General features: G+C 42.1%; 1 protein-coding gene across 3 annotated transcripts in view; it reads right to left on the bottom strand.

The window, feature by feature from the left end:
* Positions 1 to 13,668, bottom strand: part of POC1A (POC1 centriolar protein A) — a 30,599-nt gene extending 16,931 nt beyond the window's left edge. The window contains exons 1-6 of one of the 3 annotated variants that reach the window (XM_081899277.1): positions 13,218 to 13,668; positions 9,053 to 9,137; positions 7,970 to 8,141; positions 5,164 to 5,343; positions 2,684 to 2,791; positions 419 to 534 (exon numbers count right to left, since the gene is read on the bottom strand). In XM_081899277.1, coding sequence (XP_081755403.1) covers positions 419 to 534; positions 2,684 to 2,791; positions 5,164 to 5,343; positions 7,970 to 8,141; positions 9,053 to 9,137; positions 13,218 to 13,235 — 679 coding nt within the window. In that variant the 5' untranslated portion in view covers positions 13,236 to 13,668. Of the gene's footprint in view, positions 1 to 418; positions 535 to 2,683; positions 2,792 to 5,163; positions 5,344 to 7,969; positions 8,142 to 9,052; positions 9,138 to 13,217 lie in introns of those variants that run through there. The other 2 variants (XM_081899275.1, XM_081899276.1) reach the window with 2 other exon arrangements.
* Positions 13,669 to 24,521: the final 10,853 nt, after the last annotated feature.

Here is a 24,521-nt window from a genome sequence, read left to right as displayed (position 1 = left end):
AAACAAAAATGTCATTCCTGAAGTTTAACTAAAAACTAGTACTCTCTCTGTATAATGGTGTGATCACATTTTATTTAATTTGGTACTGTGGTACTGTGCGTTTTAGAAAAATTATCTTCTTTTAAGCCAGGTGTGGGGAGCCTTTGGCCCTCCAGATGTTGCTGAACTATAACTTGCATCAGCCTAAGCAAACATGGTCAATGGCTAAGGATGATGGGAATTGTAGTACAGCAACAGCTGGAGCGTCAAGCTTCCCCATGCCTGTCCTAAGCCAATGGCTCTAATTCAAAATTCTGCATGCAGCTCTTTCTGATGCTTGGAAGCTATGATGGCAAAACTACCTTTTTTGTTTAATTATCCACTTCAAGAATCAAGCTACAAGTTTAGCAATGAAGACTTCTGACAGCGCATTGCTTACCTTGGTAATGCTGCAGAAGCCTATTCATCCTAACATCCCATACTTTCACCGTGTTGTCTGTGCCAGCTGCAGCAATACATGTACCACTAGGGTGAAAGTCCACGTGAGGCACAAAGCTGCAAAAAGAAGGAAAGACAAGATCAAATCTCTCTTCTATTTTGAAGGAAGAAAAAAAACATTTTCATCTAAGCAAGTAGCAAAAAATACTAGCTCCTCAAAAGTTGTTCTTACAAAACATTGTGCAACTTCATAGTAAGTTTCCCCAAAAATGTGTAAGATGGATATTAAATGTTTTTATCAGCCAGTGTTTGCTTTCCCACATGGTAAAGTCACCATGAGACTTTGCTCAGCCCATTGTATTGCCTATTTCACTGCAACATTGGCTCTCTGTGCAGCAAAGAAAGCCACAGAATGGTGAACTGCACTGTCTTTCCCATGGTTTGGGGATTAGAGAAACTTCCATTAGGACACTTATCTCTTTGAATGTGATTATGAGAAGCCCTACAGAACACTGCTCACTCCAGAGAGGTCTTGTCCTCTCGGCACAAAACTACTGAAAGCTGTAACATACAATCTCACAGGTAACACAATATTCTCTTGATTTAGAGCCTTTAATGATGTTATATAACATTAATAAATAAAATTAGCCTAACATGTTGAAATCAGTGGATTATGAAATTACCGATTCCTGCTAAAATACTGAGGACTTAAAAAATGGAACAACATTCAGTCTCCTATAGTCTCCTGAAACATCTGAGCTGTCAGACATGGAAAAATGAACAGGAGTAATTCAAAGCTGAGAACTGCTGAGACTATTAATGGTGCAACTATTTTGACTATTAATGTCAATAAATGAATTTGATAGCTTATTGAAATTTGCATCTTCATGTTACGTTAGATAGAACTTTGTTTTTGTAACTGGGTTTGTTTTGTTGTCGAATTTTTAAAACAGACATTAAAAAAAAAAGCAACATCACCCCGAAGATTACATATTCCTTTCTCCAATTAAGGTCCAGATGCAAGTGACTGCTGAGCCCTTGGCTGACAATCAATATTTATTATATTTTGCCCAGTCTTCCACTGGGGGTCTCAAGGTTACACTTCTCCCCTCTTATCCTGTTTTACCTTAGCCAACAACCCTGTGAGATGAAATAGGCTGGCTGAAAGACAGTGAAAGGCCAATGGTCACCCAAATAACTTCAGGGCTGAGAAGGAATCACAAAGAACCTTGCATTGCCACAGCAGAGCCTAAAAAAGAGAAGTACAGCCATACCTTGGAAGTCAAACGGAATCCGTTCCGGAAGTCCATTCGACTTCCAAAACATTTGGAAACCAAAACACAGCTTCTAATTGGCTGCAGGAAGTTCCTGCAGCCAATCGGAAGCCACAGAAGCCCTGTCGGACATTCGGGTGACATTCGCAAACCGGAACACTCACTTCCGGGCTTGCAGCATCCGGGAGCCAAAACGTCCGAGTACCAAGGCATCCAGGATCTAAGGTACAACTGTATCTGCTATTCCCCAGTACTCTAAGAAAGCTAGAACACTAAGACAGGTTCATGCATGACCCACTTGAATCCAACACCCTCTGTGGTAAGTCCTCAAGTTCCCCCATCGGGGACAAAAGTGAGCTGTATCCCAAATCCCGGGTGGGACTAACTTTCATTGTTTTATTTCTATGCATTCCGTATTATATTATGTTGTTAGCCACCTGGGGCTCAAGGAAAGGTGTGATAGAAATGTTTGAGATAAATAGGAGCTATCCTAAGGGGCATGGCTGAGCCAAGCGAAAACAACGTCCAGAACACAGACACGTTTTAAGCATAGACTACAAATAATATTTATGGCACTAGTCTTCAACAAGACTCCCTCACAATATAAATTTCTATCACACATGGGTACATTCAAATGGGCACGGTCACCATGCAAAACCAACATTGTTTTTAAAGAAACTGTGACAACTTTAGCACTAGTGTGACTCAGGCTTAAAACGCATATAATAAATGCTTGCGAGTCTATAAAAAACCCCCACAAAACCTATGCACAAATGCAATTGTTATTATCTGGCTTCTAAGCTTAGTGTGGTGTAAAACGTTATATTAAAAATTTAGAGAATGTGACCAAATTAAAGAGAATGTTCACAGAATGAAACATACAGCACATAAGGAGATACGTTCTTGTACATCAATATAGCAAAGCTCTAATTGAGGTTCCACAAGCTGAAGGCCAGTCCCCTGAAGCCCCAAGGAATTGCACCAATACTTGCCCACCATGTTCACAGAAAGAATGTATACATTCTCTGCTTGTTTTATCCCAAAGCTTGACAGTTTTGTCATCACTGGATGATACTATCAATCTTCCGTCAGGAGAAAACCTAAAATAAATACATTCATTAAAGCAAGATTAGGAGCAATATAAGCTAGATCTGGATTGTCCTCAGTGACAACAAGATCATTATTTCAAAAGTCAATGGCTAAGAGACACTTGTGCTAAGCAAAGAGGGTGTTATTCAACTAAGTTTTACTCAAAATAGACTTACCTTTGTCATGTTCATTAATTGCAATGGGTCTACTCTGAGTTAAAACGTAGTTGAATACCACCCATAGGGCCTTTTTCAAGGACTCTTCTGATTGTAATTTGTTTTAACCAATTGTAATGTTTACTTATAGTTGGTAAGTTGCCCTGGGACTGTAAAATGATGGGCAGTTAAGAAATTCAATAAATAATAAATACTGCTATTGATTTACTCTTGGGAGTTTCCTCTTTGACAATCTATCTCAACAAGATTCCATCAAATATGCATATAGTCAGAACAATGGACTTTACCATACATGGACAATCCTTTTGAGATATTACAGTAACCAACAAAAACCCATAGCATTAAAATGTAAGCTTTTCTATTAAACAATCCTATTGGACCAGTAATTAATGAAATACTGTATTAATGAAATACTGTGCAGGTAAGTCTTATTTTTCCTTACGATTATTTTCCCTTTTCCCCTCTTTTTCTTATCTAAAATTTAAGCCTCTTTGGAAGTAACAGTAATTATTAGAAACTATTTAAAGAACAGTGGTCATAGTCAGTAGACATTGAAAACACGTGGAGAAACAGATGGGGAAGATCAGAAACCAAGAAGACCAAGTATTTGTTAGAGATTGGAATAAATCCATAGTTTATCTAAAAAACCACAGTAAGCAGTTAAAATCATTGGTAGCATTGTAATGAAATTTGTAACGTGAAACAGATTATGATAAATTAGGGATACAGAATAGCTGGAAAAATTACAATATGCAAGATTTTTTTAAATTTAAGAACCCATGGAAGGGAGGGGAGGAAATCGGAAGGTTCACACAACCTTGTAATTGGATATATGTGAGAGATATTAGAGTATGTATAAAACTGTGAAAAAATAATAAAAAATTATTACAAAAAAAGAAACCAAAGCACTTATTGAAATCTATGGATTTCTGAAAGTGCACTCAGTAGGATGACTTAGATAATGCTGCTTAGTTATATCCAACTGACTGCTTCTTCTAACAATGACAGTTCCCTTCCAAGAAGACAGGAATTAGTTAGAAACACAACTGAAGCTCTGAAAGGTGGCTAACTCCTAAAGTATATTGATAGCCAGGTTAAAAGATGAGTGGGTTTATAAGTGAGTTAAGCAGAATTTCAGATCTTCCTACAGTTGTGTCCTTTTGCTATACAAACTGGTTTTATGATTAATAATAATAATAATAATAATAATAATTTTTATTTATACCCCGCCCTCCCCAGCCAAGGCTGGGCTCAGGGCAGCTTACAAGCAATAATAAAAACAAGTTGAATGATTACAACTTAAAAACAAAATTAAAATACAACATTAAAATATTGAAACATTAAAATATTAAAATGCAGCCTCATCACAGGGGGGGAGAGAGAGAGGGAGGGAGGGAATCAAATTGGCTCCAAGCCAAAGGCCAGGCGGAACAACTCTGCCTTACAGGCCCTGTGGAAAGAAATCAGATCCTGCAGGGCCCTGGTCTCATGAGGCAGAGCGTTCCACCAGGCTGGAGCCAGAGTTGAAAAGGCCCTGGCTCGGGTTGAAGCCAATCTAACTTCCTTAGGGCCCGGGACCTATATATATATATATATATATATATATATATATATATTTGCTTTCGTAGATTTTCACGGGTACAGGAATGCAGGTTTTGGTGTCCTCGGGTGTCTTCCCGTGTAAAAGTTGGGGTGTCTAGGCGACGTTTCGACGAGGTCTCACTCGTCATCTTCAGGCTGGTGCTTTCGGCTTCTTGTTACTGGAACAGAGCAGGATCTCAGTGTTTGAGTTCCTATAAATACTGTTGAGGGGGTGTGGTGTATAGCCTCCAATGTTCTGGGCAGAGAGGAAGTTCCCAGGCTAGTGTGCCTTTTCTTTTCTGAAAGAAGAAAAGGCACACTAGCCTGGGAACTTCCTCTCTGCCCAGAACATTGGAGGCTATACACCACACCCCCTCAACAGTATTTATAGGAACTCAAACACTGAGATCTTGCTCTGTTCCAGTAACAAGAAGCCGAAAGCACCAGCCTGAAGATGACGAGTGAGACCTCGTCGAAACGTCGCCTAGACACCCCAACTTTTACACGGGAAGACACCCGAGGACACCAAAACCTGCATATATATATATATATATGTATGTGTGTGTGTGTGTGTGTGTGTGTATCACAACAATGTCAACAAAAAAAGGGGGGAGAGTTTTACTTACTTCGCACAGCGAACCCAGTTTATGTGTTGACTTAGTGAAAATAAGAATTTTTGTCTGTGGACAGCCCAAACTTTAACTGTTTTGTCATCAGAGGCTGTAACCAATGATTGGCCATCATTAGAAAAGTGAACACTTCTGACGGTTCCTGTATGAGCCTTGAAGGTAGTCGATTCTCCCTTGCTAAGTTTAGGGGAGGAAACACAAAAGATTAACATACTGCATTCCACACAGTATGAAGCTTATGCACATTTGCCTACTGGCTTCTAATATATATATTTACATTAGGAGAAAGCTGTTGGTTTAGGCCTCTGGAGCATACCAAATACAGGAAGAAAACTGTTTTACTTATATCTAGTTACTGGAATGGCTCCTAACGCAGACAGCCTGCGTTTGTATCTTTTACGCAGAATTTTTTTTAAAAAAATGTTTAAAGTAGTAAACGTCAAACAGACTCATTCCAATGATGCAATTTAAAGAATAATCATGTAAGAACGTCACATCATAGGTCTTGAGGCAAAAAGGAGAAAGACGTCTAAACACAAGGGCTGTACTGTCAGTTTGAAAACTTTACAAGAGTAATTCACATTTAATTATACACATACATCATTCCACCCTGAACTTTTTTGCACAAATAAGTGACGAGCTACAAGCATATTTGTGTATTCTTGTATATGATTCTACTGCTTACATGAAAGTACAGAACATCAAGCTAGGAAAGGTCAGAGCCAGGGTTTTAAAAAGAAGAAAGGGCATTGAGTTCCCTCTTCTAAATATATTTCATAAAACTTATACACCACTTGATTGCTAAAAAAAAACCCTGAAATGTGTGTGAAACATAGGAACTGCCTTGTAGCAAGTCAGACTGCCCATCCATCGGGCTCAATATTGTCTGCAATGCCTGGCAGTGGCTCTCCAGGATTGCAAACACAAATATGCCCAGCTCTACCTAGACATGCAAGGATTTGAACTCACGACCTCCTGCATGGAAGCTCTTCCACTGAGCTACAGTCCTTCCCCAAAGCTCTGCCAACTGACACGTGCAGTGGTACCTCAGGTTAAAGACGCTTCAGGTTATAGACTCTGCTGACCCAGAAATAGTACCTCGGGTTAAGAACTTTGCTTCAGGATGAGAACAGAAATCGTGCAGCGGCGGCTAAGCAGCGGGAGGCCCCATTAGCTAAAGTGGTACCTCATGTTAAGAACAGACCTCCAGAACGAATTAAGTTCTTAACCCGAGGTGCCACTGTATTTTCTTCTCAAATAGTGTGTGGCTACTTTTTAAAAACGCATCTTAAAAAGCAGAGACATCACCTTGCCAACAAAGGTCCATATAGTTAAAGCCATGGTTTTCCCAGTAGTGATGTATGGATGTGAGAGCTGGACCATAAAGAAGGCTGATCGCCGAATAATTGATGCTTTTGAATTATGGTGCTGGAGGAGACTCTTGAGAGTCCCGTGGACTGCAAGAAGATCAAACACATCCATTCTTAAGGAAATCAGCCCTGACTGCTCACTGGAAGGACATATCCTGAAGCTGAGGCTCCAATACTTTGGCCACCTCATGAGAAGAGAAGACTCCCTGGAAAAGAACCTGATATTGGGAAAGATGGAGGGCACAAGGAGAAGGGGACGACAGAGGACAAGATGGTTGGACAGTGTTCTCGAAGCTACGAACATGAGTCTGACCAAACTGCGGGAGGCAGTGGAAGACAGGAGTGCCTGGCGTGCACTGGTCCAGGGGATCACGAAGAGTCGGACATGACTAAACGACTAAACAACAACAACTTTTTAAAAACTGGAGTGAAAAGCTCTTTGCCATACACGGAACAACCATAAAAAACTTCTAATTCAGCATGTTTCCAAAAAAACTGAATATCGCAATAGGAACATTTACAATATCCATATAGTTAACCTTTCCTCAAGGAAAGTGTACACCAAGGCCTTCCAATGCAACACAAACTAGATGGGATGAAGCAGTAGCTTTTTCTTGTTGAAGCAATATGCTGATCGTCAACTCATTTTTAACAGGGACCATACAGTCATACCTCGGAAGTCAAACGCAATCCGCTCTGGAAGTCCGTTCGACTTCCAAAACGTTTGGAGACCAAGGAGCGGCTTCCGATTGGCTGCAGGAAGCTCCTGCAGCCAATCAGATGCTGTTGAAGCCCCGTCGGACATTCGGGTTCCAAAGAACGTTTGCAAACCGAAACACTCACTTCTGGGTTTGCAGTGTTCAGGAGCCAAAACGTTTGACTCACAAGGCGTTCAAAAACCAAGGTATGGCTGTAATTGGAATCAATCTACAACTAGAGGTCAGTAACGTGAGTTCCGTCCAATAAGTGTACCCACATGAGCTGACACACGAAGGGCTTCTTAACCTTGTCTTTAGTGTGAACAGCAACAGTGTCTTTGCCATTGTTCTTCCCTTATATACACCTGTTTTACACTTTATCCAGAAAAATAATGTCTGCCTTCATCGTTAATAAGCTGTCATATTCACCGTAACTGAACTTGGTTAAAACAAAAAGCCAAATTCAAAACTTCGAAGACTTTGGAGAGAGCGGCTGTAACTCAGTGGCAGAGCTCAGGCTTCACCTACTTTAGATCCCAGATTCAATTCCTGACGAGGATCCCCACACAAGGATAGAAATAATATCCTGCTCTGAAATGCTGGAGAACCACTGACAGTCAGTGCAATGCTGAGTAAGATCAGCAAATGGTCTGGCTCTGTGCAAGCAGCTTTCTGTGTTCCTAATAAGAGAAATAACACACACACATACAAAGTGCTCAGATAGCATATACTTACACACTTGGAACCCACAAGCGAACGGTTTTGTCTCTAGAACCTGAAGCAATCAGATGGCCGGATGGTGAAAAATGCACACTCAGGACTGCATCTTTGTGACCCACAAAGCGGTAGGCTCTCATTTGCGGTTTCATACTCCAGATCATCAGGCATGAATCCATAGAGCCACTTACTGACAAAAAGAATATACTACCTTTCAAAATTATACTCAAAGGAGAGATCATATACATACACACCTGGCAGGAATTTCAGTCACTAGTTTCAATTTCTCTCTTCCTTTCCTTGAATGAAAGTACAGTAGTACCTTGTTTTGAGTCTGGGATCTGTTCCGGAGCCCCGGAAGCTCAGCGAAAGGGACGCTCGACAAAGCGCCACTCTGCGCACACACGCAGAGCAGTTTGCGCTTCTGCGCATGTGTGAGTGGCAAACCCAGAAGTAACCTGTTCCGGTACTTCCGGGTTTGCCACAGACGTTTGCCGAAATGGACGCTCAACGGGGCGGACATTCACGGAGGTATTACTGTATTCACTAATCACAGAACTGAAAGCAAGCACACAAGCTTTCCAGTTCATCCCCCTAATTGAGAGAAATACCTCTTGAAGTATATGCAGTCTCACCTTAAAAACAGGCAAGGAAGGAACCCAAAGAATTACAAGCAACCATTTAGAGAATTTAGTACAAATGTCCTTTATTATAACATCATTTTAGCTGCCCCCACCAAGCTATTTGTTTTCAAATATTTATATACTATCCAACAAAAAAAGTTCAAGGGGAATATCAACTAAAAAATAAGATAATACATAAATATATGTAATTTTTTAAAAAATAATAATCAAAAACCAAATAAAACTTAACAGATCTGCATGGTTGAACCAGCCTTTCATCTTATGACTCAGTTGCTCTGCTGTACAATCTCGGTTTGTTGCTACTTTTCTTAATATCTGATAGCTAAAACCAAGGAAGGTACTTTAGTATGCTGGTAAGTCCAAACAATTTGGGACAACTGCTAAAAGCAGACTGATGCTATTTTGCTCTCTGAAAGAAAACTATACTAAAGAAAATTCTGCTTAGCTGACAACTTACCTAGCTGTTTATTATTTAGACTGAAATCCACACTAGTTACAGCATCACGGTGCCCTTTGAAATGCCTCTCCAATGTTGGATCTTCCTGCAGGAAGAAAGAAGTTGATATTGAACTAAATTTTTGTATGGCTACAGACAGTATTTCCGAAGCAAGAAGCACACTTTATATGTTTCTGGATACTGCACATATGCCATAGCAGGCATCGTTTTTATTGTGATTTCTTACTGGTTTAACAGTTTCATTTTCTAATTTGCTCAATCTAGTTTCAGATTGATAGCACAGCCTTTTACTGTGACTCGCCTGCTTGGAACAGGCAACAAGGGGTTCCAAGCAGCTCAGGATGCATGCGAGCAGAGAAGGGACAGACCACTCAGTTCCTCATCCGCCCGCCCACTGCATTTCCGCAATGGCCATAAGGGAAGGCAAGTCCTGTCCTCCACAGCCAGTGTAGAAACCAAGTGGGCTGGAACTGGAAGGCAGACAAGGGTTGGCGAGATCCATCTGTTCTCCACTGGCTCACTTGGTAGAAGCCAAGTAAGACAATCCTTTGGGTCAGTGGTTCTCCAAGGGTGTGGCACACCACATCGGTGTGGCAGGAGAAGATGGCAAGCGTGGCAGAAAGATTCAATGACAATAAAAAAACAATTTAACATTTCAGTGTAGCATAGTATAGTATATTACCAAAATATTTCTTTTTTAAAAGATTAAAAACATTTATTCAAATGTTACAATACATTTTCAATCAATTCATTTCTTTTATTTGCATAATATGGATAGATATCTTTTCAAAATGAGAGCAAGAGTGCCAAGTGATACTGAGGACAAAATCCTAGTTGTGATCCAGAATCGCTGTGCAAAACATCATACTTTCTGGATGTCCAATGATTATATTATAAAGTAAGATTGGAAGATTGGAAGAAATTCAAAGACTATTTACAGAAATATTGCAAAATTAATGAATGTTAGAATGATGTCGGACAGAAATTAAGTGGTTTCCAGCTGTAATGCTTTAAGAGAATATGGGGGGGAGGGGTTAGAAATAGGTTAAAATTTATTGATAAGGATTTGCTGAAATAACAATTTGAATTGGAATACAAAAAAGGGAGGTACGAGGAGGTCTGGGAAATAAGTTAATGAAAAATAAGAAATGGAAACTTTATGTGTTTTTAATTATTTTTATTTTGTATTTTTGTTATTTTTTCTTTTTTCTTTTTGATTTTTTATTGTATTACTATTGAAAACTTTAATAAATATTCTTTTAAAAAAAAGTAATTTTGTTCTATGTTATAAATCAAGCACTGCGAGTTGTTGTTTCTTTTTGTTTTCCAATGCATTTCTTATCAGTTAGAAAGTTAACAATTACAAAACACACAAAGGCAAGGAGAGTAGAGCATAAGGGCAGAATTCATACGGATATTTTTTTATTTCACAAAAATGCTGGAGCCATGTTCTTTAATGTAAGCATTTAAATACTTACCATTTTGCATACTCTGTGGGAAGTGCAATAGCGGCAGAGCCAAATGCCAAGCACCAAACTCACACATGTATATTCTGTACACTGAGCTTTGCAGTATACCTTTCTTCCTGGGATTCTTTTCTTCAGAATCCAGTTTAGGATGCACAAGGCCATTTTAAGCTACAGAGCTCTGCCCAAGGATTATACTTTAATACTCTGATTAGATACTCTCAACATTCAACACACAAATACTTCTTTGGAAGGATCAGTGCAGGGCTGTATATAAACTATAATTCCAAAGAAGCAGTGTTCAGAATTCAGCTTCCTAATAAAGTGTGTACTCATTTTTTAAAAAAGTTTCTATCCCTTGTGACTGTGAAGATATACCATATTTGTCTGTGTGTTCTCAATTCCTGCTAAAACTGCAGAAGCCAGGTTTCTTGCATTTGTTTAGCAGTTTCAAATTGCAAATTGGTTTAACTTGAATACTCCAGCTCATCCTGTTACATAAACTGGATGTTCTTGTGTAAAATTTTATTTTACTAAACACCATACACATAGACCTGGGATAATTTTGGGGAAGAAAGCTATCCAAAATGAATTTTAATATAAAAAAGGAAGATGAAATAGCCTTTAGCCTACAAAAGCCAATACCATCTATTGAGTTTGTTAGTCCTTAAGGTCCCATGACAACAGTTTGATTCTGCTGAATCAGACCAAATGTCTGGATCAGACCAAACCTCTAGTCCAGTATCCTGTTCTCACACTGGCCAACCAGATGACTATGGGAAGCCCACAAACAGGACATGAGTGCAACTGCACCTCTTTGATCATGATCCCCAGCAGCTGGTATTCAAAGGCATACTGTACTGGCCTCTGAAACAGACATCATGGCAAGTAGCCACTGAGATAGCCTTATCCTCCATAAATTTGTCTAATCCTCTTTTAAAGGCATCAAGTTGTGGCCATCACTAAATCTTGTGATAACTTTTTATAGAACAGTTCTAAGAATTACAGTTTATATAACGTGATCACTGATATACAGTGCACATGCAACACCAGATTACATTCATGCATTATTTTCAGCCACAGGTGTACACACCTGTCTCTTTAAAATGCATTGTGAGTAGCAGCTATTACATCACAATCCTAAGTATATTTCCTTGGAAAGTCTCCTAGAATCAACGGAGACTTAGGGAGCTTCCAGGTCATCGCTATTTGGACTAAAATCCAGCAACAGGCAAATTGAGGATCATTTGAAGCTCTCATGCAACAAACCCACTTTCTCCCCACAAACCAGACTTTTTTTTGCTGTCTGTAAGGAAATTGACAGGAAGGTCACTGGAAAGTTTGGAATTCATTTGCTTGATGCAGTGCTGTCTAACACCCACAAACACAAATCAAAACGAATGCTTATTAAATAACCTTCCTGCAAACTTTGTGCAAACAAATCAGAATGAATGCCTAGACGCAACATTACTTCTAAGCAGTTGTTTTCCCCCCTAGAAAAAACAACCATGAAGTTGTTACAGTGCTACACTTTTCAACAACAAAAAAGAGGTGCCAGTTCTGCATACCCCTGAGTACCCCCTGAAAAAGCACTGCTTCTAAGTAACAATAAGGGGTTTGTGGTATTTGATCTAAAAACGTTTTTAGGTTTTTGGCTTTTTTACGGCACCACTAAAATGATATAAAAACTGCAATGCTCCAGAATGCCTATCTCTACACGTTGTTTTTCAGGTAGTTCCTGCAAGTCAGGCAAAACAACCCTGACAAAACCTACTCAAGGAGACCAATGTGAAAAGCAGTAAAATTGCAAAGAAGCAAAAATGGGCAGGGTTAGCCTTAGGAAGTGATCAGAATCATTTAAACGAACTTCAGCCTATCCCAAATCTGACAAACTGTGACAACACATCAGGACCCATAGCCTTCCCCACCCCCGCCTGTGTCTTTATTCATTACAATGATGCCTGGCAGGCATTCAGGTGACGCTTTTCCCAGCAGAGGGATTCTGCAAAGCCGAAATGGTCCCTGACTTACTCTCTTGCAGCTGTTATTTAACGGGGCGGGAGGAGACGGGCGGCAGGACATCCTAGACACAGAAGGGCAAACAGCTCTTCCTGCACCAAGCACAATCCAACCGACTTCAAGCCCAAAGTGCCATTTTTAAGCGTGTTACAGGCAGGAGCGTTTAACATTGCGCCCAAACCACGTACTTCGCTCTCAAACCCTATTTTCTCCGCCCGCCCCACTATATATTTATGAGAAGGAAATGTTACCAAACGTGTTTTGTTTTTGTTTTGAAAAAGCTTGCTGGCTCCTCTCTTTGTGACTTTTTAGACAGCCCCAATAGAGCCATGGTTCCCCACAGGGGAGGCTTCCTCCACGTGAATAGGAGTTCACTTTTTGAACACTGTAATAAGAATGATATGTCGGGGGCGGGCGCTTTAGGATTTTAGAGATGCTTAGATGGGGCTTGGCCCAAAAAAGTTTGGGAACCACTGCAATAGAGAAACGTGTGATGCTGGTCGCCGCCGCCCCCCGACCCCTTTTTGTCTGCTAACAGGGCGCTGCGGCTCTGCAAACTTGTGCCGACCGAGCAGCCGCGGTCTCCATCGCCCGCCCTGCTCCGAGGGGCCTCCCTCTTCCCGCCGCTTCGAAGCCCCGCTTGCCAGGCTGCCCGGCCCCGCTCCACCCCGGCCCCTTACCAAGCAGGCGAACGCCATGGCGCTGCGGAAGCCGGAGCGGAACCGACAGGCCGCCGCTGCTGTTCGCCGCCGGAGCGATTCAGTTTGCCCGCTCCTCGGGCCGCCTTAGTAACGGCGTCGTGCGCTTAAAGGGGAGGCGGGGCAGCGAGCGGGAAAGTGTCCGCCGACTGGAAAGCGGCGTCCTTTGAATGGAGGAAGCGGCGCCTGGTTTTCAAATCGAAGGGGGCGGGGAGCTCACGCTGCACGAGAGACGCTCTCGGCGCCAGAATGTGGCATGCAGGGGTCTCGAATTAATGGATGGATGAATATAACTACTCAGGAATAAGCCTCGTTGAGTTCAGTGGTGCAAAAGTTAAGAGTGTCTTACTCTTGCTTGGGAGATCAGGGTTCATAATCCCAACTCAGCCGTGAAGCTCGCTAGGTGACCTTGGCCCACGCACTCCCTGTCCGCCTTCACCTACAGTGCCGGATAAGCTAAACAAGTTATAGTTTAGGGCCCCACTCTCTTGGGGCCCCCCAAAAAATTAAAGGGAAAAAAACCCCTGGATGTACATTTCCAAAATATAAGATAAAAAACAAATAAAATAAAAACTACATCCAGCAACTGTGGCAAATGGCTTTAGATACCTATTAGGTCCATAAATTGCCATATAGCATATATTCAACACAAAAGACAGTGACAATTTGTTGTTGACAAGGGACAGCTGGATATATAAAGGGCCCCATTACCTGAGCTTAGGGCCTCATCAAACCTAAATCCGGCTCTGCTCACTTACCTCGCAAAGTTGTTGTGAAGATTAAATGGGGAAGAGAAGCACTATGTGCTCCTCCTTGTGCTCCTTGAAGGATATAAATGCAATAAAGGAAGAAAACCTTACTCTGAGGAAAGTGGGTACAAGATTACAGCCTAATACTGGGGGGGGGGGGGAGAGTCAGGTTGGAAATGGCTAGATACTGAGGGCCCTACTATTTACAGTATTTAATCGGTCCAGTATACCTGAAGGAGCGTCTCCACCCCCATTGTTCAGCCCGGACACTGAGGTCCAGCGCCGAGGGCCTTCTGGCAGATCCCTCACTGCGAGAAGCCATGTTACAGGGAACCAGGCAGAGGACCTTCTCAGTAGTGGCACCTGCCTTGTGGAACGCCTCCCATCAAATGTCAAGGAAATAAACAACTACCTGACTTTTAGAAGACATCTGAAGGCAGCCCTGTTTAGGGAAGTTTTTTATGTTTGATGTTTTATCGCTTTTTTATTATTACTAATATCCTGCTGGCAGCCGCTCAGAGTGGGGTATAAATAAATTATTGTTATTATTATTGTTGTTGTTGTTGTTAAAATTCACCAAGCAGTTTACCACAAACATTGCCCAGCACTGAGTTTGTTAGTCCTTAAGGTCCCATGACAACAGTTTGATCCTGCTGAATCAGACCAAATGTCTGGATCAGACCAAACCTCTAGTCCAGTATCCTGTTCTCACACTGGCCAACCAGATAGGAGCTGTAGTCCAGCAACATATGAATGTGATTGTCTTAATGGAAAAGTGAATCAGTCCTACTTCCAGTGCATTTTGATGCAAAAATAATCACCACTGATCCCATCAGTATTTTTTCCCAAGTAAGGGTGCCTAAAAGAACAGACCTATGCATGTTAGCTCAAGAAGTAAGTCTCGCTGAGTGTAGCGAGATTTACTCCCAAGTAATTGTGACTTGGGAAAAGTGCAGAAAGCACTTATTCAGGAGTATGCATCACTGAACAATATAGGAGCTCAGTTGCATTGAGTTGCCTTTTCCTTGGGGTCCCAGGTTCAATCCATAGCAAAGCCCCTGCCAGTCAGTGTGGACAATACTAAGTTAGATGTACCAATGGTTTGGTTTGGTTTGATTTGATTTGATATAATGAAGTTTACTACGTTCCTATGAGCTAGTCTTAACTGTGAAGAAAACTTTCTTCTCTATAAATTACATTAACTCAGGGGCACCCAAACTTTTTTCAAAGAGGGCCAGATTTGATGAAGTGAATATGTGTGAGGGCTGACCAAAGTTCTTGAGCTTTTTTTAGGATTGGAGTTGTTGAGCTTTTTTAGGGATTTTACCCCAGGACATATACTGCTACAGGAACCGGATTAGGCCCCCAAAACAGACTTTGGACCTGCCTGCATTAACTGATCAACCCTCATTTTGGAAAACGCACGTTAACAAGTTAACAAGTTAAGGTGGAAGTTGTTCCATATTGGAGCCACCAGATGGCGACTAAAATCTAGGTGTTAGAAAACTGCAACGTAAAATAGTCTATTGAATACAATGTCTAATCTGAAATATTTGAGGGCTCAGCCACACTTCTGCTTTCCCCGCTTTCCCCTGGGAAAACCTGCTGTTTGCTGATGAATTGTAACAAACGGTCTTTCTGAGTATTGACTCTGTATCGCCTTTGAGTATCGCCTTTGAGTTCTTTGCTAGTTCTGTAAGAAGGGTAGAGAAAATTCCTGTAGTGCAGGTAAGGCTGGTATTTCACCACAGAGAGATGAATGATAAGTGTGCATGTTTTACATCTCTAAGATCCTAGGCTGAATCCCTGACATTGCCATTTTCTCTCTGTATGTGTTTTAAGATCTCAAGTAGTGGTGCTGGGATGGGCCTTTGCTCTTTATTATTTGCATTTCCTGGTCTCTCTCTCTCTCTAAAAAAAAAATGTTTCACTACTGGGTAGGCAATCTTGGGCTAAAAGCATCTGCTCTTCATGCAGATGGACCCAGATTTTATTCCCTGGCATGTCCAAACAGGGCTGGGAGAGATCCTTGCTTGAAATCCTGGAGACCCATTGCCAGTCCGCAAAGGTTGATCAGTGCTTTGGCTCAGTATAAGACTGTGTCCTATATTCCTATGTCTGTCTCAAATTCCAGTTATCTGGGTTAATTTAATGAAATACTGACTCAGCCACTAAGTACTGTAGAAGAAAATAAAATGCCTATCAGTGTCCCCTTCCTCCATCTCTGGACACAACAGATGCAGGGGTTGGGGTGGGGGTGGGAGAAGCAGAGAGAACTGTTTTCACAGTAATGGACTCTTTCCTGTCATAGAAATTCAGAGAGCAAATTAGTTTGATGACCTTTTATGTAAGAAGAGATGGTATCTCTAATTCAGAAAACGTCAAGAGGGAACATATGTATGGCTGAGGCAGCTTTTGTGTGCTTGTGTGGCAAATGCAGAGGAGTGTGTGTGTGTGTAGCTGGGAGAGGGACTGGAAGGTGGATGTTTTAGATCTTCTTAAATTGTTTGAAAATGAATCTGACTCTGTTCCACAATTGTAGCTCTTTAAAAATATGCATCCCTTAATCCAGAATCCTCTGTTGTAAGGGTGGGTCGTTAATGATGAATGTGTCTGTATTCTAATGGTGTGAGGATGTTTCCCTTCCAAGCCAGCCTGGCTTTCAAAACCTTTAGATGAAACCCCTTCTCACAGAAGATACACACAAGATCTACAGGAAATGGAAAGAGGGACTTGCCTCTTCATGGCATTCTGAAGCAGGGCAGGAGAGTAACCAACACTGGCACAAGTAACAACATACCTAAGGAAGAGCAGAAGACCAGCTGAGCAACTGGGCTTGGAGGACATTCTGCCCATCCATCACTTGGAAAGCTCAGGAGGAGTCAAGGTCTTTGAAAGAGGCAGGGATGACTGAGCAAAAACCCGAGAACAAGTGCTCTGAAACGTCTGACGCAGGAGATACTTAGCCTTTTAATAAACATTCCTTTAAAGAAGAGGGGAGAAATCATTACATTCATTTTGCACAAAGTACTGGCCTTGATGTGTACTCATTCTGTTGCTGGACCACCACACACACTCCTTTGGGCTGGCGTTTGCATGCGAAGGTCAACAAAGTTCACAACCTGTGCTGCACTCAGGAACACATTGACACAAATAGGCCGGATGCCAAGATTAGTATCAGGTGAACACCACTGGAGTTCATGGAAGTTCACCTCCTCCCTGCTCCCTCTGATTACCTTCAAGGTCTAACTGCTGAGTCATCCTGAACACCCAAAGGACTGGGAGAATTATAAGTGTGTAGGTAACAGGCACCCCCTTTGCAGCCCATCTGTCGGTAGAGCAAACCCATCACAAGTCAAAGTAGCAATTTCACAACTTTGTCTTCAAAATATAACCCTGTGTATGTATTGCCTATAACTGGAGAATGTTTCATATGGAGGTGGTGTGTAGAAGCTTCTTTGCGAGATTCAGCTAAGTTGTGTGCACAGAACAAGGTTTGCTCACACAGTGGGACCCCCTCCTCAATTCTCCTCCCCCTGGTCCCCCTAAAAGTGCTCTGGATGGGGGTGGAACCCAAAACAGTTTCAGGGAGGTGGATAGAAGAGAGGTGGGAATCTTCTCCTTGCTCAAGCGGACTTCATTCTGTGTACTCAGGTTTCCTACCCCATTTGAATGCTGATTTATTTTGTTATTCCTGGAATGGAAAGAGCTGACCAAGCTGACCAAGCTTTACCACATTTATGAGAACCAGGCCTAACTTTGGCCTATCCTAACTCAAAAGGTGGTTTTGGTGAGATTGAGGCTGACAAACCCATAGCTATTTAGAGCTCCCTGGAGGAAGGGTGAGATGTAGATGAAATAAGTAAGAAGAGAAACAGAACACACAAACACACAGACACACACACACACACACTGCTTATTTCTGCTTTATGCCTTGCCAAGAACCCTGTTGGCAAAGGATGAGTAACACTGATGTACTGTAGCATTGAACGGAATCCAGCACTCTTATCTTTTATCACCAGCCCTTTTTCTGCCCCGCTCTTCTCATTCTGCAGATTTTTTAATCTGAAAGGTTGGCTTCATGACACAGAGCCAGCTGGTTCATACAAGTTCAATGAGAGATTGCCTAGTCTAGATAAAAACTTGCTGAATGCCACATGCAATGATTTGGAATTCTAGAAGCTTCCTGTAGAACTTGGTGTTTACAGCACTGGTGCTTGCCCCAGTCGGAAGGAACCACCTCACTCGCCTTGTTGGGCCAGCAGCAGTAGCAGCAATAAAAAGAAGGGTGGTGGTTGCGGGGAGACTTCAAGATTCACATCTGGGTTCTTCTCCAAGGCAAGCTATACTGTCACTCTTCTGGACAGCTCGGTGTACGCTATACGTTATCACTTGATCCCCACAATTTCGAATTATGTCCTGCATGTCTGAATCTTCACAGACAACTTCAGTGCTTGCTTTGCAGGTACAGCAGTGGGTGGAAGCCTTTGTTCAGAGCCTCCATTCCCACCCCACAGGGCTGCTGTAGTCCTAGCACAATATGGGCAGAATAACTCACACTCTTCCTTTCCCTCCAACAATCATTACTTGATCCCTGCAGGCTGGCGACTGTGTGGAAAAGGCTTGCACAATTGGCCCTGCCCAGTTGGTTCCAAGCCTTAGGACATTACAGGAGTCTTGTGGGTGAATCTCCAGAAAAGCAGCTCTCATACTTCTTTCCCAGCCCACACTGCAGGTGCTGAGAATTGAACCAAGGGCATAGGAACTTGATGCTGATTTCCTTAGAAACTCATTGGGGCTTACTTTTTATCAAGCATGGTCAGCATGCACTCACTTATTTTATTCCTTATTTATTCAGTATTGCCATGCATAGCAATTTTGTTTCAACAAGCATTTGGGCATCTTACGTTGTGTCATTTATTAACTATGGGAAATATGTATGTCACTTTTCTACAACGGGAAGAGGTTGTGCAATTAAATGAATGCAATGGTTCAAAGTACAGAACCCTTGAATTCATTTAATTGCAGCGAGCCTGTGAATCCTTACAGCCCACTGTCTAAATGTATGACTTTTTACTGCTTGCTTATTTATCTGCTCATATCATAATTTTAAAGATTATACATAGCTATGTTTATCGTATTAGATGATATTAACATTTTGTGTCATTCAGGGTGTGGGGGACTAAACTTCTGAGTGGATATGCATAGGATTGTACCGTAAGTGTCTTGAAAGTTGCCATACATTTTATAGAAAAGCATGACTAAAAACTGATAGATGAAGAAACAAACAAACAAATAAGAATATTTAAAGTTCTTATGGGTAATTCAAACCTTACGCAATATCTCCAAGACTGTTGCCCAACGTTCTACTTTTATTGAAACATTAAAGAGCACGTGCCTCTCTATGTGGGAGTCAAGCAGATGACCTGGAAAGTTTGCCATTGCTGTTTTGTTGGCAGCTAATTGGCAGGATGTCTGTAAAGCACTTGAATCTGGATGCAGGACACACAGGCTTATTTATAAATGTGTCTTTACAGAAGGCTCTTGCACTGTACAGGGGAGAACAAAGAAAATCCGGTTGTACCCAGCTTCAATCCTCCTGTTGCACGTTTCCTCTTTATTTCCTTTCTCCATTGCCTGTGATTTGGGAATCTGCTTCTCTGCACTTGTCCAGTTCACTGAGCCATTTATGGCTGCTTTCTCATTACAGTTTATGTTTATGGACTCTGCCATTGAAAGGGAGGGGGGGAGGAATATGGCATCTAGCTTAATCATTTACAAGAGTCCAAGCAGCCTAGGAGAAGAGGTAGAAAGGGGGTTTCCTTGTCTGTGCATTCCCACTGAGAACACAGAAGAGGGAAACACATGAGTGGTGTTCTGTTGTCTTCTGAGAACCAGGCAGAGGGCCTTCTCGGTAGTGGCACCTGCCCTGTGGAACACCCTCCCATCAGATGTCAAAGAGAACAACAACTACCAGACTTTTAGAAGACATCTGAAGGCAGCCCTGTTTAGGGAAGGTTTTAATGTTTGGTGCTTTACTGTATTTTAATATTTTGTTGGAAGCTGCCCAGAGTGGCTGGGGAAGCCCAGCCAGGTGGGTGGGGTAATGATGATGATGATGGTTCCACCATTGTGAATTAAGACACATTGCAAACATCTCAGCTCCTCTGTTGTATTTCTTCATCTCCTCCCACGTTTCTTTGGAGACCAACTCAGCCAGATCTCCACATATAACTGCTGAAAGTTGCCCGATTAGCTTAATGCCAGTCTTAGTAAGCACTGTTATTTGTCTGCAACACTGCTTTTGACCACTGCTTTGCCTCAGTATATCAGTATTGTCTGCTGACTAGCAGCAGCTTTCCAGGAATTTAAAGAGGACCTTTTCCCAGTCCTACTTTGAGATGTCAGAAACTAAACATACTGTATATGCATTGCAGCTGCCCACCCCATCAACATCTGCCACCTGAGGCAGCTGCCACACTCTTTGTAATGGTAGGGCCGGCCCTGTAAATTACAGAGCAGGGATGGATACATTACTAGAGACTTGGGGCTAATCCATCTTCCTGATCTTGCCCTACATAGCCCCTAATTTGAAGGCCTTCCCCATTCTTCCTTGTGCTTGCTAGATTGCTTTTTGTTGTGTGTGTTTTAAGTAACATAATTCCATGTGACACATTTAGCATCATGTCTTGTTTGGCTCAAGAATCACAATCATGTGTGAGCCACCAGTGAAATGCACAAGGATGATTCTATGAGGATTAGAAGGCCAAAGTAGACATAGAATTAATTGTTTAACCTCCCCCCCCCCATGATTCTGGCAAAACTCATGCCGCCATGTCTCCCCTCCCTGCACAAGTTACTATTTGCATTGAGAGCAAAAACTCCAATGGAAAAGCACAGATAAATACAGATAGCAAGGGCTTTGTTTTTAAAACACACACATACAATAAGGGATTTATTCAATAAGACAAGACCTTTCATAAAAATGTAGTTTAGATGTGTATGGAGCATAAGAGAAAAGATGAAGAGCCTGTCAATTTTGTAGATAACAACAGGGATATTGATAGATGGAAGAAATTCACCCACAAGATCATCAAATCAGTCATATCCTTCAGAGAGGAAAAGGCACAAAGCGAAAGCCATGTGACATATTAGATACAACAGGGAACAGAACTGCTCTCAGATGTTTGCACCAAAGTCAGCCAAGTGTCTCGGGACTTACAAGATCATCTAAAGGAAATCAGCACTGAGGAGGCAAAATGTGAAGCCTAATAGTAGGCAAAGTACTTAAACCCTTCTACATTTGTTGAGTAGTGATCTTACAGAGCTGATTGGGAGTGCCTAACTAGAAAGGTGCCAAGTGTACCAACCAAGCAGGTAGCAGAACCTCCTTTGATAAGGCTATTCCAATAGACTAGGAGTTGAATGGTGCCTTAAAATAACAACCCTTTTGGTCACTAGGGTGCAGGTTAGCATGGTATGCAATGAATCCATATGGGTGTTTCCTGAGTGATTCACCATATAGATTGTCATTTTTACCAGGCCATTGTAAACATTCTAAAAGTCAATTAAATGAAGATGTGATGATCATGTGCTCCATATTTGTGGAGAATAAAATTAGCACACTTGTGCAGATTGTGGGCTCAGCCATGTGAACCATAACCTGCATCCATACCAGAGGATCACCATAATTTGGTATTACTCTGGATGTTTCCATGACTTGGTGCTGGTGAACCACACTGGCCATGATAAGTTCATGGCTTCAAACCTGTTTCGGACAATATATTGCCCAGGCCTAACACACATCACTCCAGGGATGCAGGTGGCGCTGTGGGTTAAACCACAGAGCCTAGGACTTGCCTATCAGAAGGTCGGCTGTTAGATTCCCCGTGATGGGAGGTCACGTCAAGTGCAAGTAGATAAATAGGTACCGCTCCGGCCGGAAGGTAAACGGCATTTCCGTGTGCTGCTCTGGTTCACCAGAAGCGGCTTAGTCATGCTGGCCACATGACCTGGAAGCTGTATGCCGGCTCCCTCGGCCAATAAAGTGAGATGAGCGCCACAACCCCAGAGTCGGTCACGACTGGACCTAATGGTCAGGAGCCCTTTACCTTTACCTTTAACACACATCACAATTTCCAATATATTGCCAGGTCAAAAATTATGAAACTAATATCACAATACGGACTTCAAACCAGTTTTGGACAATACATCAATGTATCTCCCAGCCCTAATCTCTACCACGAAACTTCAAGACTGAATGCAAATATGAATGGTACTGTTGGTATCTCTAATCAAGGAGGACTATTATTTGACTAATCAATAGATAATACAAGAGAGCAACTTGCCTGACATGTCTCATGCATGAAAGAATGCTTTTGAGTGTGGAACAGAGCAGCAAGTCTTGGAAGTAGGTGCAAAATAGATGTGCCAAGATTACAGAACAGCTTTTGGCTGTTGTGCAACATTGGGCGGGGGGGGGGGGGAGAGAGAGTTCTGTAAGCACCATCTTTACTTCAAACAAAATTGTGTTTTAGAGACAGTGATTTCACCACCAACTGGCATGTATCTTTATGACTTGTCTACTTCAGTGCCTCAGAAAGGGTAGAAGGAATTACTGTGATGCAAGAGCAGCCCTTGCTTGAGCAGCTTAAAAATATCCATGTGTTTGCTTGCCACATGGCCTTCTTTTAAAAAAAAAACAGCCTGGGCAGACTTTTATCTGTGCCAGGCTTTTGTTGTTGTTGTTGTTTAGCTCAGCTTTATGAGTCATTGTTTTGAATGACTCTTGCCTCCTTGGAGTTGCTTCCGAAAATTAGGGCTACGATCTTATTTGCACTCACCCGGGAGAGAACCCCATTGAAATAAATGAAATGTGCTTAGATGTGCATAAGATTGCACTGTAAATATTCGGAATGTCTGTCTCTTACTAGGGAGGGGCTTGAACTTTGTAGAATAATGTTTTAATAGTCCATATCCTTGCTTCATAATCTGGAGCCTCTGAACCTGTACAAGAATAAGGATGCTTTCTAATGCTTGGGAGGGTATAGTGCATAATACAAACCACAGCAGTTGCAGTCAGTGATGTTATGCAGACCCATGGGAAGGCAGACTTCTGGCTTGAGGGACCTACTTTGCTTTTTACTAGAACCCAGAGTCAAAGAATTATTCTGAGTACCAGAACTAACCGAGCACTCAATCCTTCCATACTAAAAGCCCACCCACTGTTGAGCTTTCATTTCAGCAGCATAATTTAGAGGGGGGAAAGTCGTTTTGTTGTGCCTTTGGGAGTCACAAATCCTCCTTGATCTGCTTTAAACCACCAATAAATCTGCCAGTATATCCCTACCTACAGCCCTAGTGTAAAGGTAAAGGGACCCCTGACCATTAGGTCCAGTCGTGGCCCACTCTGGGGTTGCGGCGCTCATCTTGCTTTATTGGCCGAGAGAGCCGGCGTACAGCTTCCGGGTCATGTGGCCAGCATGACTAAGCCGCTTCTGGCGAACCAGAGCAGCGCACGGAAACACCGTTTACCTTCCCACTGGATCGGTACCTATTTATCTACTTACACTTTGACGTGCTTTCAGACTCCTAGGTTGGCAGGAGCAGGGACCGAGCAACGGGAGCTCACCCCGTCGCGGGGATTCGAACTGCCGACCTTCTGATTGGCAATCCCTAGGCTCAGTGGTTTAACCCACAGCACCACTATCCTATTTATTCTTTTTTAAGTAATTGACTTCATCAACATATTATTCTAAATTATAATGAAATATAATTACATGTTTGATTCTGGTAGCACCTGAGGTGTAAGACTCAGGGATATCTTCTCTCTCTCTCTCTCTCTGGCTGTCTCAAGGGAGGGTACGAGCCCCTATCAATATGATGCTGAGCAATCAGTAGTAACTACCTGCGCTTGCTTTCTTGGTACAGGGGAGGCCTGGCAAAGATGAGATTTTGTGAGGACAGTCAGCTGCGTAAGAACTGCCATGTGCCTTTAATACTCACCCACAGCAATTATTAAGAGTCCACTGTAGAGTGCATCAGCTTTCACTCGCCACATGAGCCTCATTATAGCCCGCCACACAAAGAAGTCAAGCTGTTTTGTCTCCTCGCTGCGGCTGCCGAAGTCTTTGCCGCAGGAGTTCGGTATTATATAAATCTCAGAGGCACATGTGCACGAAGCCCACAACATCCATTGTGCTCTGGCATTTAGAAGGTTTTTATTTGATTTTCTGGCCAGCGCTACCTCACATGCCTGTCTGTTAGCAGTTACAGGTGTCTGTGTTTGTGTTTGATTGTGCTTTCCCTCTTTTTCATACAGCAGCTTTGAAATAAATATTTGTTTATATTTATTTATTTAAGCAATTTATGTACCACTTAACTGCAACTGTCGCTAAGCAGTATACAGAAAATATTACGTACACAGAAAAGTTAAAAACCGGTTAGAACTATGAAACCAGATATTCAACAGGGAGGGGTGCTTATCTGATCTCAACTGTAAGGGTCCTTCAAGGGCAAAAACTGGAGCACCATGTTC

This window comes from Podarcis melisellensis (genome assembly GCF_964234715.1).
Source record: "Podarcis melisellensis genome assembly, chromosome: 2".
Lineage (NCBI taxonomy): Eukaryota > Metazoa > Chordata > Lepidosauria > Squamata > Lacertidae > Podarcis > Podarcis melisellensis.
Note: the sequence above shows the minus strand (reverse complement) of the source record. Positions and strands in the feature narration are given on the sequence as shown.